This window comes from Ischnura elegans, chromosome 1 (assembly GCF_921293095.1).
Source record: "Ischnura elegans chromosome 1, ioIscEleg1.1, whole genome shotgun sequence".
Classification (NCBI taxonomy): domain Eukaryota; kingdom Metazoa; phylum Arthropoda; class Insecta; order Odonata; family Coenagrionidae; genus Ischnura; species Ischnura elegans.
Genome location: NC_060246.1, coordinates 11,134,058 through 11,149,374, shown reverse-complemented (window position 1 = coordinate 11,149,374; position 15,317 = coordinate 11,134,058). Strand labels below are relative to the sequence as shown.

The 15,317-nt window shown below is 38.8% G+C and overlaps 1 protein-coding gene across 1 annotated transcript in view; it reads left to right on the top strand.

Annotated features, from left to right (window-relative positions):
• LOC124155621 overlaps positions 1 to 15,317 on the top strand; it is a 70,857-nt gene that overhangs the window by 41,843 nt on the left and 13,697 nt on the right. The window contains exons 2-7 of the mRNA XM_046529614.1: positions 9,190 to 9,295; positions 9,981 to 10,114; positions 11,262 to 11,374; positions 11,777 to 11,886; positions 13,656 to 13,734; positions 14,563 to 14,699. Of these exons, the coding sequence (XP_046385570.1) occupies positions 9,190 to 9,295; positions 9,981 to 10,114; positions 11,262 to 11,374; positions 11,777 to 11,886; positions 13,656 to 13,734; positions 14,563 to 14,699 (679 nt within the window). The remainder of the gene's footprint in view (positions 1 to 9,189; positions 9,296 to 9,980; positions 10,115 to 11,261; positions 11,375 to 11,776; positions 11,887 to 13,655; positions 13,735 to 14,562; positions 14,700 to 15,317) is intronic.

Genomic DNA, 15,317 nt, shown 5'->3' with positions numbered 1-15,317 from the left:
TCGCAAGCAGAAAAGTTTAGACTAGCAAAGATTTTTGCAGCGAGGGGCAGGAGGGAGCACTGCGCCCTCCTGCCCCTCGCTGCATGGTACGCCCATGTATAGTGAGTGGTGGGCAATGAGTGTATGGGGAAAATTTAAATTGCAACTGTGGCACTTTCCTAGTGCCTTTACGCGCATCCTTTTTCATGAAATAACTTATCAAGCAACATAAGAATTTGATGACTCAGATTAGTTATTTAATGCTTCACGCATCGGTGCAAAAACACGAGATGAATTGTTTTTAAAAATAATGCTTGTAGCCATAGTAACATGTTTTGAAGTCATTCTATGCACCCCTATTTTTAAAGCACCTCCCTTTCCACAGGTGACTGCTCAATCTCATGAGTGAAATGAAGATGCCGTCTTGAAATTCTAGAACTGCGTTTCCAATTTCAAATTTTATTAGATATATCGATCCATTTAGGCGCATGACTCATCCTATGGACTACTGAGGTGTTAATGACGCAATGGCGTTTTTAAAAAGGAGTTTCGCGTTGATGGAGGTGCTAAGGTAGAGCGGACGGAATATATGGCGGACGGGGCCTCATGTGTTCTCGTCTTCCCCTTCAAGGGTCAACGTGTTCTGTTGACATTCGGCGCAATCTTGGTGAAAGGCACTTGGGAAGAAAAATCGTCGTTAGGTTTATTATTATTCGTTCATTGGAAGTTTGAAATATGACTCTGGCTCACCAATCTTATCCCCTAATTCTCTACGACAGGGATCAGTGGTGACGTCACCACTAAGGGGTGCGGACCACTCGCTGTCGCTTTGACCGATGCACCACTGACGCAGAAAACTAGTCCATCCACTGAGGCCGAGCCTCTACGTCTACATCTACATAATACCCTGCGAGCCACCTCTAGGGAGTTTGGCAGGGGGTGATCAATCACCAGCATGAAGCATGCAATCGGATTCTCACATGCACACCACACGGTCCAAAAAACGTCACGCGTGCTAACAAATTATACAACCATATGCTGTTAGAAATAATGATAAAATTAAGAAACATGCATTAAGTTTTACATAAGTTAGGAGGCTACACTACAAGGCATCTAATCTATTTATGAGCTCTATCACTGACGTTATAATGTCTTATTGATCGTGGAAAGAAGACATTCTGATTCTGCCCGTTCTACAGTCTTACTCTCTTATTTTATTTATATTATCTGATCTTCCGTAGTATGTTGGCGTCCATAAGATATGGTTAACTTCGTTTGAAAAGACATTGCTCTTGAATTTATCTAAAAGATTTAGTCTATGTTTCAATCTACGTTCCGACAGAGATTCCCATCCGAGTTTATCTAAGAGCTCAGTTACGCTAGCAAGTCTGACTGAACAAGAGTCTGCTGAAAATTAAATCCCCCAGAATTAACTGAAGACGTGGATGCAGACTCAATATTTAACCCTATATTTATGCGCTCCTTTGTTCTTGGAAATCAGTGATCAGTTTGCGGCCAAGAAACCATCGCCGTGGACGTTGGCACGCGTTTTAAAAAGTGACGCCGCTTCCGCATTCAAATGTTTTACTGTTGGCACACAGGTCCTCCGACAGTGACGGATCCACGAGGGGGGATTAACGCCCATGGACGAACAACATATTGCGCCCACCCGAAGTCACGCCCATTACGGCAGCGGTCCTTTCAGTCAGCCCAATAAAGTTTTCAATGGAGGATGGCTGCCTCAATAATCTGGCTGTATCACAACTAATTAAGATGACAGAGCTTTTGAATTATCTGATTGGCGATTAAAAAATCGATTTCGATTTAAACCGAAAATCGAGTTTTGATTGCCAAAGATCGACGAAATCTAGATCGAGCTTTGATCTTCGATTTTCGATCCAAACTCGAATTTTTCAACTTTGATCTTGATAAATTGTAAAAATCGGTAAAATTTGAAAGCACGGCCTCCATCATCTGGAAAACATTGCAATCATTTGGTCTATCATAAAAATTTTAGTGAAGCCGATTGGTTCCAAGCGGTGATCCCAAAAATTTAATCTGCATGCATTTGTAAATTTTTACTAAGTACTAATAATTCATGCATGTATTTCAAATAGTTTTGGGATTTTTTTTCCTGCATCTCCATTTTTATTTTGAGTGTTTTTCGAATGCATATTAAACATCTTTTTGTACAAATGTATTTTTTTAATAACCGTCGATTTTTTCGATAAATCGATCTTTTGGTCCGAATTTCGATTTTTTTTTAAAAATCGATCTTTTCATAAAAGCCTTGGAATATTGCAGTCTTTCTGGCTTTCGCTTCTTTCTAATAGGGGCTTTCTCCTCCAGCTCCAAATTTGAAATTTACAAAGCAGCTTACGATTTCCTTTTAGCTTTCTCAAAGGAGTCTGCAACATTATCAATGAATGTTGGTTCAGTGTCTTGAAGAATTTTTAATACAAGTTTTTTCTAATGTATTTTAACACCTTCATCAGGGCTATGAATAAATATGAGCACATAACTGTGATACTTAAAATGCTATGGCAATATTTGTTACGATGATAAAAAAAAGTAGTTGTAAATTAGTTAAAAAGAAGATACTAGAATTTTGACATACCTTTTATTCCACTGAATTGGATTTGCTTTTTGATGGTAATTAAGCTGAGAAAGTTAATAGTTTCCTATCAATTTTGATTAATTAAATAGTAATAAATTTTGATTTAATTTTCGATGTATGCTCTTTTATCTCAAATATTTTTGTTTTTTGTAATTTGTGTCATTTCTTGAAATAATCTTTTTGTTAAATTACCTTCAGCATCTAACACTCCGGTTACTTTTTAAGGCTAAACAGTAATCATACTATCATAGAATAGACATATTCTAGATATCTAGTAGATATTTAAAAAACAAGCTTTCACAAAATTAAATCGCTTTTATAAACATTTTCCAGAGTTGCCTTCACTTTTTTAGTGCACGTGCGTCCAATTTATCTATCCGTACACCAAAAATCACAGCAACTACACTTTTTCTCCAAGATTTTGGCGTTTTTTTGGCTAATTTCGGTGGACATTCACATTAAGAGTCACAAAAAAGACATTCTAGACATTAACAGATATTCAAAATATCCAAGGCATTGAAGACATATTCTATAGACATCTAGTAGATATTTAAGATATCCAAGACATTATAGACATGCTCCAGATATGTAGAAGATATTTTGTGCTATGTGGGTTGTAGTTCTCATGGTGATATTTAAAATATGAGCAGAAAAAATAGCTTTCAATGAGCTTGTAAGCCAAAGTGTATTCTTCTTTGTTTTTTATTGAACATTCGTATGCGTAAATTCGTATTAGTTTAATAGTTTTTATATTGGCATTGCGAACTTGTGTTGAACCAAACAGCGAGAGCAAGTTTGCACGTTGAATTGGTCATTCCGATGACAGAATCGTGTCACTGAAGGCGACCCCATCCTTCTCGCTTGGATGTGCGCCTTGTCATTATTTTCCGAGACCTTTCCTCGCTTTCGTGAACTGGTGACGTAACCTTCTCTGGGCTGATGCGTCAGTGGCAGTTATCGAATCGGAAATGAATGATTGGAACTCACCTACGTTGAGTCACGTTTATCGCGGCATCATTCCAGGCGCATCAAGCAGTTGTCATTGAATCAGTTGCCATTCGTCAACGGCTTTCTCGTTTTGCATAAGAATGCGACCGTCATGGCGAGTGGTATGCGGCGACGGAGAGTGTCTATAAAATGCCTCGAAGGAATAGAAGATTATCAAGCTTTCTATAGAATTGAGTTTAAAAATGAGGACACCCAATATGATGGCGTGATGGGAATACTTTAAATGAATATACTCGATCAATGATGGAAAAATAAGAAAATGCCTCGTAGCGTGGAAAAAGTTTTTGTTAGGAATGAGGTCGTTATAGTGAAAATAGGAACTGTACTACGAATGTATATAATAGCCACTCGTAGCTGATGGAGGCTAACAGAAATACAGTGAGTTGGACGGCGCTCCAGGGGCGGGGGTCGAGCTGAATCTCTCCTAATCTCACGCGGCACATATCACGTGATATTGCTCCTCGCATGATTGTGTAAATTCGGGAGAAAGCTGGGTTTAATTAGTATAACGAGTTTCTACGCTAAAGTATGGCTAAATCCCACGTAATGATATTTGCGGCTACTTATACGAACGCCGTTTTCCCAATTTTCTCTCGGGGAAAACGGGATGTATCTTCTCAATTATTACGAAAAAAGTTTCATTTGTTGTTATCATAGCGACCATGTTTTTTGGGAAATTTATATCAATTGTGACGAATACAGGCAATATAAACTCAGTGGACAAAGCAAGCGCGCCTTTTTCATCAAGTAGATGACTTTTTGGAGTACCCCTCGAATTCATCTTAGTTTCTAGAGGGCAACAAGCAAGTCGGTTTTTATTTATTTTTTTCCTTCCCTCTTCGTCTGCGGTAAGTGATCCCATGGAGCCATATTCCAATTGATGAGGTAATAAATAGCCTTGACATAACATTGTCGAGTAGTAGGTCAAAGAGATGGGAAGTTATAGCTGAAGAAAACTTACTTAATTTTATGCGCACTTGCGGCTATGTCGTAGCTGTTCCTGAAATATAAAAATAACCTACAAATTAGAGAAAATGGCAATCAAGAAATGGTGTAATCGAGAAACCTCTTGGCTTTTCCTTTGCCGTATCAGGCGTGCATTCTGGAGTTGATTGGGTAATAAAATGCAGCCTTCATCAGGTCCTTTACTGCCGCTATAGAGAAGGCGAACATATATGCGGTCCGATCTTCCTGTGTTACGTACAAAGACGTACCTTTCACCATCTTCATGAGTCTTCCAGCTTATAAAATATGGGCATCTTGACGTTTTAGTGGTAAATTTCATCAAGAATATTCGCTTCTAACTGAAAAAGTGGTCTCTCTTATCGAAATGAATGCTAAAACAATTTCATATATTTCGCACTTCTATATTTGCGGCATCTCGACCGGTTTCGACGCATCAAGCGACAGCTTCAAGAGGTGAAGCTTTGAAAACGGTCGAGATCGAGGGAATTCATACTTTTGGAAAATTAGAACTGCGAATTATTCATCGCCAGATAATTATGCATAAAGTCATCTCGCCAACGAATGTTGCAATCAGAGAGATAAATGTTAATGGCAATTTTGTTTTTCACGGGAAATATTTAGACATTGATGCTAAAATGCTAACGTAAGATGTGTACCGATGAAAAAATAATATCCTGTATGCATCATCGATCTGATTTGGAAACCTAATCTAGGTTTTATAATGCGCTCAGAAGGAAAATGTTGAAAAAATGTGGTTCTCAACTGGATACACTTTCATTATCTGCCCTTTTTGCATTTATTTGTTGAATGCGGCTACTATATTGACTGCTCCAATAGGATGAGTGAGCGTGGAAGAATAAATTCATGGACTTTTGAGGGCACTGTAATGCGCCCATGAATTCCATGCCAATTGTGAGCGAGTTTTTTAGTATTTGAATTCTTCAAGCGTGTACTGGGGGAAGAGACGATTTATACCTCGTTTGTTCGAGTATTTTTTCAATAAGCGGTTCAAACATCCAAGAAGTCCCGGACTATGCTTTTCAAAGGCAAGAAACTTTCACAAATTAATATAAGACACGGTTTCAGGCGTTATTTTGTGGATTTCCTTCATTATAGAAAAAATATAATACCTTTGTTTTATTCCACACTTTATTTTTAAATAGCACGACCCGGGTTTCAGCATCTCATGCTATCATCAGGTAGCATTAGATGCTGTGATGATAGCATTAGATGCTGTGATGATAGCATTAGATGCTGTGATGATAGCATTAGATGCTGAAAACCGGGTCGAGCTATTTAAAAATAAGTGTGGAATAAAAAAAAAAGCTATTTCATTTTATTCTATAATTTCACAAATTACGTCTATTGGCAGTGAACAATGTTGGAGGTCGCGTTGGCAGCCATTCCGTTAGACAGGCTATGGCAGGGGTTGCGAACCTTTTGGCGTTTGAGGTGCCCATGAAATACGAGAGTAGCTAATCTTTCTTCTCGCGTGTCAACCAAAGCCAATGCCCTCTCAGCTCCGCGTGCTGAAATAATTGATGCGTGCTCTATCTTTGAGCACGCATGCCATAGGTTCGCCACCCCCTGACTAAGAGTTCAAACGCCCCTAGGTGAACGGCTGCAAAATTCACGTTAATGTCCATGGGAAAAAACGAACCACGGATGTTTGGTTCTCCGGGAAACTCCATTTGCAAACGGTTCATGGCAATAGGTGTTGAGGCCGTTTTAGACGGGGCACGCACAATCTAGCGTGTGTACGAAGGCGCAGTCCAAATTGCGTCGTGTAAAGCGGTGAATTGCTAGAACACATGCGAGAATGCGTGGACGTGAGATGGCAAAATAGCCTCTGTTAAGGCCGTTTTACACGGTACACGGAATTGCGCAATCTGACGTACGTGCGAAGGCGCAATCAAAATTGCGTCGTGTAAAGCGGTGAATTGCGAGAAAACATGCGAGAATGCGTGGATGCGAGACGGCAAAATAGCCCCTGTTCTAATTTCGTTCATGCATTCGCGCAATTCCACGCCATTTTAGAAATTAATGCAGCTCCAACCTGCGCAATACCGTGCCGCGTGTAAAACGGCCTTTATAACTTCGTTCGTGCATTCGCGCAATTCCACGCCATTTTAGAAATAAATGCAATTCTAACCTTCACAACTACGTGCCCCTTGTAAAACGGACTTGAGGAGTTCTCCAAAAGTCTTCTCTGGACGAGAGCTGTGGTATACCCTCAAGGCGCAACGAAATGAAAGAACGGCTGACAATGAGTGAGAGGGCGAGGGTCTCCATGGAGTAGTTTTCCGTCGTCTGGAGATGCTTGGAAGCCTTAATTTACAATTTTTACAGAATATCTTATGTCAGCAACGAATATTGTAAAATGCGCGAGTTGGATTGGTCAAATTCACGCGTATTAATTGTATTGACGACATCCATTAAAGAGAGGTCATTGCTCACTGAGGTCTGGTCTAACCTGCGCAGTCACTTTCCCCGCATAAAACGACCTTATTATTTTCAATTAAGGATGGATAGCAACGCAAGGGATTATGGGCTTCCAAGAGGCCACCATCCAAAGGTGAGCCCCATACCAGCGCTAAAGCGGCGCTTGGATTGTGGTGTATTTCAACCCCCTACGAAATATACTTCTTGCTTCGGCCATGATGCATAGCGCAAGTATCGTCATTGAGATTAAATTTAGGATAAAAGTGCCAACATTATTTTTCAAACAATTTTTGTCCAGTTTATACTGGTCCCCAAACTGTTTTTTGATATGTATTTGATTCGACCCTCGGGCCGCAATATCTGGAGATCTCTGAATTAGATGACTGATGAGGAGATTTGAAAAATAAATTCAATAATATTTACAATCGCAGTATTTAGGGATGCGCTTCTGTATAGGTATCGTTGAAGAGGACAGACTCTCTCTCTTCTATCGCTCTACGTCCATTCTTCTTTAGGTCAAAAAGAAACACTCGGCAAGTGTTTCCATGAACCCATGTCAATAGTAGGTACTTTTGTTTTTTTCCCCTAATCATGGTTCCCATCTACTCTCATATTTTTACCTTAAATTTTGGATGTACATATTTTAAACAGGGAACAATAATATGGTAATTAATATTTTATGAACGGAGCGATCATATTTTCAGGTATCAAACATGATGAAGATTGGTTTTAAAACGTCAGAATGGCAATTTTACGCGCCTTTTACATCGATTAGATCGGGGGTCTCCAAACTAATGGCCCGCGAGCCCCTCTCTTTCGGCCCCTGGAGACCTTTTTACCCGGGCGGGAAAAAATTTCGCTGAGATTGTGGACGCCGCCGCCGCCTCTTGTAGGTGTGCGTTCTCTTTTACCGAAGTGAAGCAGGGGCGGGCAATAGTATTTCTTGTCACCAAACCGATCACTGCACTGCAACAGGGGCGCAGCTTGGAATTAAAGCTGGGGGAGGAGGGTTTAGGTGCAATTAATACCGGGGTGTGTAGCGGTATGGAATACCCACCAGGATAAGCGGTAGGTGCGAGATTAATATATTGCGGAATTTTAAGATAAATGGTTCAAAATGATGAGTCATACGGCTTTCTGAGGGATAATTTATTAATCTTTACACTATTCTATTAGTAATATCAATCAAATTAAGTAAAATGGATTAAAATAAAAATTTCTCTGAGCTCTGATGGGGGGGGGGGGGGTTATCCCCCAAAACCCCCCCTCGCTGCGACACTGCAGTGCAACACCTACATTGTGGTACCAACAGTCATCGGTCCCCTGACTGTTTTTTTAAATGATTAATTCGACCCTCGGGCTGCAATGTCCGGATACCTCTGAATTAGGCGACTGATGAGGTGCCCCCAAGGTCATGACGGGGAGGGTAGGCAATTTGCGTTACAAGTTTAGGTAATATGCAGTTCACCATTATGACCATCTCTTCGTCCAGTGACTGACGACTTTTTTTGTATTTTTAATGGATTTTCTGTTTATTTTTTTAATGGAGGGCGTCCTCTTGCAAGTGACTTCAGTGTGTTATCGATGAATTATATCTGGTATCATCATTTTAAATTATTTGCCTCAGCAAAAAAACGTTGTCTTTTGGATATATTTTATGGATCTATTTGGGTATTTGACCCAGCCCCTCTACAATCGCACATAGAATGTAGATCCACTTTAACTGAAAATTTTTGTTAGCGATTATTATTTATAATACGGCACAAGTGAGGGATTTACTTTCATTTATTTCAGGGACTGCATTGTTTTAGGATTATTGTATGACTAGGAAGTTATGTATAAGTGCAAGGTGGTCCACATGATTAAATATTGAAATGATCAATGCCATTCAATTGTTTGAGTACCTAAATTCAAATTTCCTAAAATTTTGATTGCAATTGAAAGGTCTATGTTATCATATACATGCAACTTTCATTTAAATGCTGGGTCTTGTTCCTCGGAAAATGACCCATGTATTCATTCAAATCTTGAATGTTATGCTAATTTTTTGAAAGCTTTTCTACAAAGTCATGATGGTAAGCATTGATCCTTTCTTTTCTGATTTTCATTAAGCTCTGAGGGTTTCCATATTGGTATCGTATTTTTAATAATAATTTTGATATATCTTCTTTTTCCAGGTTCCTGTCTCTAGAGGTGTTCTCGTTGACTTCACACCTGCTGTAACTGCCAGCTGCAAAGGTGGCTACATGACCATCAGGGTGGCCACCAACCAAAGTTATTCTGGTAAGCCTTGACTCTCCTTCTTCTCATTTTCATTCGGCTCTGTGATGTTCACATACTATTTCCTATCCCCTTACTGTATTGTGTTGCAACATATTCTTCCATTACAACTACCATTGGTAGTTTTCTAAATATTGTTGCAAATTGTGGCCCTTGTGAGATGCTTTGCGAGTCATTTAGTCAACTTCTCCAAGGTTGTTGCTGACTTAAGCACAGCCCGAAATTGAAACCATGAGGAGGACGAAGTGTATGTATTCAAGAAGGGAAGAGGAAGTAGTATTTTTAAAATGACATTGAAAATTAGTGAATTAGTCATGGTAAGCATTTTAGATTTAGATGTGGCATGAAGGCCTTGTACACCACTTAATGATTATTATTATCAATTTTGATAGAGTTTATAAAATAAAGAGATCTTATTTTTCCATTTTTCGATCTGTTGCCTACTTCTCCATCTATTTTTCCGAACCTCTACAACATGGGGCATGCATTCTGCTCATTCTGACCCAGAAATCATTTTTAATTTTTTTATAGCTATCAGGTACATAATCTCTTTTTGATGCAAAAAAAATCCTGCTCCAAAAGGATGCAGCCATGCCCTGAAATCAGAACCTGCTAATTGCTCTCCCAAATTGCTCACAAACAATACCAATGAGGTGAAAACTGCTAATGTAGCCCCATCTTTTTTCAGGAGCTGTGCAGTCGAGAGATTATCGCACTCCAGCATGCATGGCGTTTGGAAATGGAAGTCACGTCACTCTGCTCTCCATCAATCTTTTGGCAGCCCCGGGGAGTCCCGAGTACTGTGGAGTGCTCGTTAACAATGTTAGTAAATCTTCAGTTTCATGAATCAATGGAATATCTCTCCAATATGTGCACATACATTGTAGAGATATTATTTTTAGATAAAATGTCATTGGATTACTTCTTAATGGATCATTATGGCACAGGTTTTCACCGAGGTAATATTGATTTTACGTAGGAAGCACTTTCTCCTATGCTCCTCTTTCTTAGGACAAAGGTGGGAAGGACTCAGAAGAACTTTACTTATCAGGGCAAAGGAGTAAAAGAGGCATTGATACCACCTATTCTGCATCATTGTACTCAGATGCCTATTTTCATCTTTAGATGCTATATCTATATATATGTATATCCTATTATGAAATGAACATGAGTTTCCAATAGCTCAGTTCAGTTTTGATTTCCAGTGATGCAGAAAGATTATTATCAAAATGTGTAGCATATTTTTAGATCCATGGAACGTCTGTCGCATTGGAAAATTCTTTTGGAAAACATAAATTTCATCAGATCACATCTATTGGAAAAGCTAAACAATTTGAGCATCAAGTTTTCTTTAAATTGAAACAAATTTTGTGGCTCCTTACATGAAGATTACTCTAGTTCCTTCTCCTCCTTGATTGATAATTCATTGATATTGATTATTATTTGAAAGTAGGTGATCAGCAATCAAGTTATTTGTTTATTTGATGATATGATACATATTTCATCCTGAGCCTATCTCAATATAAAACATCAAACTGCAGGTAAGTATTGTCTGGCGGTGCTCTGGCTAGGTTGTCTTGTCAGGGATCACTTTGGGCCCCCAGTGATAGTCTGAAGGAACCCCAATATAGCTTCCCTGGGTCGCATAGTTTCCATTACTCCTGTAAAGAAGAGTATCCAAATCTGTTTCCAGAATAATAATAATGTCATCATATAGCACCTCTTCTCATTACTAATGCACACCTTTTCTTGAAATACATAAATATATTTGGATAAACTTCTCTGAGATAATATATAACCATATTAAATCAGTTAAGTCCTTCCATCATGAGATCATTAAAATTCCCTCCTCCTTTTTATAGTATTTTGACTGAAACTTATCTCCAATGGTATGTGCCAGTAAAATTACCTTCATCGTCTCAGCCACTTTTGACTGACTGTGCTAATATTTTCTTTTCTTTTTTTGCAGAAAACTGAAGAACGATCGGTTCCAATTGCTGTGAGGATCCACCAGAGGCTTGAACTGACAGATGACAAGTTTTACGTGATAACATGTGGGAAAGCTGGATTTAAGAATGCCAAGTAATTCACTATTCAACTTCTTAATTGCTCAAATTAAAGTGTAATCATTCTTAATTCACTGAGAATTGGAAAATCCTTGGAGGCAGAGATTTTTAGAGACCTTGTGATCCCTGCCTGGGAGATTCGTGGAGATCACGTCTAGTACAGCACTCCATTCATCGGATGTGATACAGAGCGGTGGCCCCCCTTGGTGTCTTTTGTTAAGAGCAGGCTTATGTTGATACTGGGTTTTCTCCTTCTGGGTGACACAAAATGGGTTGTAGCATTTTAAATTCACTTGAATGCTGCAGAATTAGGGTGTATTGGGAATTGCGGGATTTTATTGACCTGGTATTTTTCTCAGTCTTGTATTAGGTTAAATTTATTGCTCTTACACGCTAGTACACAGCTGATTTTTTTCAGGAATGAGACTTCATTAGTTTCTCTGAAACTACTAGAGAAAGGAAAAAGAGTCCATGAAGTTGTTTATGGAAGGGCATACACTTTACGTGCCGATATCTCCCGACCAGATGGTGAGTACTTCACCTAGTCTTCCATAAACTCTTTTTCAATTGATGTTTTGTATTGGGCAGCCCAGTGGGACGGTAAAGCTCTGTTAGAGCAAAGATCCTGCAATTTGAAAACTGGTCAAGAGCCTTTTGCTTTTGCCTTGCCTCTCATTGGCTATTTGTGTCTATCCTTAGTTAACCATATCAGAGAAGATATGAACTTGGAAACATATGGGGTGCCATTGTATACAGCTCCAAATCCTTCAAGACCCAAACCCAAGTTCAAGAATATGTATTTTCAGCCATTAAAGACCTGCAAACATCCTTTTATAATGACAAATGGTGTTTTTTGGCTTAGTTTGCTTGTTTACCCTGCTTTCCCTTCTCTTGCCTATCTCTCAAGTGGAGTGGCAAAGTGGTTCCCAAGATTACTCCGTTAGATGGACATTTCAGAGCCCCACAGGGGCATTGCAATTCTAGTTTCAGCAAAACTATGAGGACATAATACTTTTTTTAAATTATCCAGTTTACTTTCCTGAATGTCAGAGGCGTAGCCAAGGGGTGGTCCGGGGCAACCATTTTCCTTCGTAAAAGAAAACAAAATATTTAAAAAATCATGAATTTACAAAATATTTCTATGAAAAGTGAAGTTTTTTCGATCATGAAAAGTGTTAAAATTAGTTTAAAACCTTATACTTAGTACACCGTTTTTCAAAAATTCCCCGCCGCCCCCTGGTTTTGGACTCCCCCCTGAACGAAATTCTTGGCTACGCCACTGCTGAATGTTCAAATTTACCGTATTTCTCCAAATATATTCCCCCTCTGAATATAGTCCCCCCCCCCCCTAATTTTGAGGCTTGAGTTTCGGGAAAAAATTCAAAAAATTGTTTTGAAAATAGTCCCCCCTTTACTTTTACCTCGGGCACTTTTGGAAAACAAGGGGGGACTATATTCAGATAAATACAGTATGTGTAAATTCCTGTGTATGTATTCTCTAAAAATGTGGGTGAAGTGGCCCTTCACTCACTTACCTGATCACCTTTCACCTGCGCTGCCCCTGCAGATGCTTTTATGTACTTGAATGTGAATACCCTGCGTGAGTTGGTTGCATACTTGCCCTCCAAACCCCCACGATAGCCGTGATTAAATGAGCAGTTTACGACAATTTCCTCAAAATTTCCTGTCATGTATCTTGAATTATATTAATTATATTTACACCAGAATAAATTCATGATTTGGGATTAGGTCACCATTTGGTGGACCAAAAGGTCAAATTTATAAAATTTGAATCTCACTCATAAGGAAATTCAAGCTTTTATCAGTCATGTTAAATTTCATTTCTGTGTTAATGAAGGAAGAGCCATCAATTTTATCAGAATACTACAAAGGATTGCATTGATTTGGAAAACCATTGTGAAAACTGTACATAGTGACAATTCCTCCGATGGTGGCTTGGTAAGCACAGCCTCCATCTTTGTGTCATAGTCCTAAGCGCAGTCTGAGATTCCCGTGGAAGAAGATGGTTTGGTGGCATAACTGGTAGCAAACCTGACTGGCAACCAGGTAATGTGGGCTTGAATCCTGGCTAAGCCAAAATTCATCCTTGGTGTTCATAATTTTATCCAAATGTCACATGATTGGTCGTATTGTTTCACCATTGAGCAACCTAAAGAAATCTATTGGTGCAAGGTATTCTCTATGGGTTGTTAACATATTTTTAGTGCCATTCTTAATATTTTGTGAAAAAATTGGATAAAATCCATGAAAATTAAATGTAATCATTGATTTTTTAGGAACATATGGAATTCAAGTCAAGTCCTGTTTCGCCTTCAACAAGAGTAATAGCAGTTTCCCTCTAATCAATCACCAAGGGTAAGCCATGCCTTGTTATTCCTTATTACAACTTTTATTTGTCTACCATTTTCTTAGCTTTCATGAAATGCAGCAATTTTGTTGTTGTCCTTTAATCTATTGTACTGTATGGATTAATTTTGCTACTGTGTTAAATAACCATTATTCACACAGAGTTGCATTTGTGATAATGAAAGTCTGAGAGTTTTATTGTCCATCTGATGAGTTAATTCATTAGTACTTTATGTGTTCTCCCAATGTAATCATTGAAAATAAAAAATAGAATTATAATCATTGTACTCTAACCCTAGGTATCATAAATTGAAGCTTTTCAGCAAGCTGTGTGCTGGAAGGATTCATTTGACAAAATCGTTCCACTCAATATAACTGCCTCTTGTCTTGTTATTAAAGACAGAATTAAGAAAATCTTCACAGTATGCAAGGATTTCTCAGTCTTCATGAAATTTCATGGAAACTAATGAGCCTGTCTGGAGCAAATTAGGGTAGGAATGAGCTTTTTTTATTGAAGAAGGGTCGTGTTTGGCTCATGGTGTTGGAAGAATGTAACATTCATTCATTTTAGCGCCGGCGGTAACCAAATGATCTATCAAAAATTGTGAGAATTAAAAAAAAAACTGTTATTTGTAAATTGATTGTGTGCATATGGGTAGTTTTTTGACTGAGGGATTTGATGGTGCGCAAGGCCATGGCCAGAAAATATTTTCCCTGGTGATTTATGTGAAGAAATGGGTACATTTCCAGGGGAACAGGAAGAGTGTTTTTAGACTCCCACCCTGTCCACTCCGGCGGTAAAGTTAAGTTAATAATTGAACTTCTATCTTTTTGCAGCTGTCCCCTCAGCCGTGTAATCTCACCGTTCAAGTATGATGAGAAACTGGGTGCTGCTGATGCCACATTGCGCTCAATGTTCAGGTTTCCAGACAGCAATGAGGTTCACTTCCAGTGTGACATTGCTGTGTGCAAAGGTAAGATCAAGTCTTTCGTTGTTGTTGCTATTTTTCCCTGTTGTTTGCAGTTGCCTGTGCCTTTTAATGGAAGAGACGTTTTCCTTAGTATAAATTGAAAGAAGTTCCATGATATATATATACCTCTCGTCTTACAATTTCAATCCATGATGATATTATGCATATATTGAAAGTGATATAGCTCAGAATATTGTTGGAAAATAATACGGCTCTCTTCATTTACTCTCAATTTTACTATTTACCTAATGAGATGATATTTGGTATAACTTTGTGGAATCTATTATTCCTGTTGAATGAACTAGAAAAAACTTAGTAAACTCCCACAGGATAATTTATCACACCACCATGATTTCGTCGAACATTCAGCATCGTCAGGTGAACAATTTAAAGAGCGCATTCCTTAAATAGTAATACGAAGGAGGAGGAGTGGAAAAGGAGTGGGTGACAGCCTGATTGGTTGGGAGCATGGGTTGTGGAAGGGGGAGATAAGGGGATGGAGGAGAGGGTGGGGGAGGGGAGATTCACTATTAGAAGCATGAAGCTCTCTTCCCCTCTTCCTATCTATTTGGTTTTGCTACATATTTTACAAATTAATAATGAAATATACTTCGTTTCTTC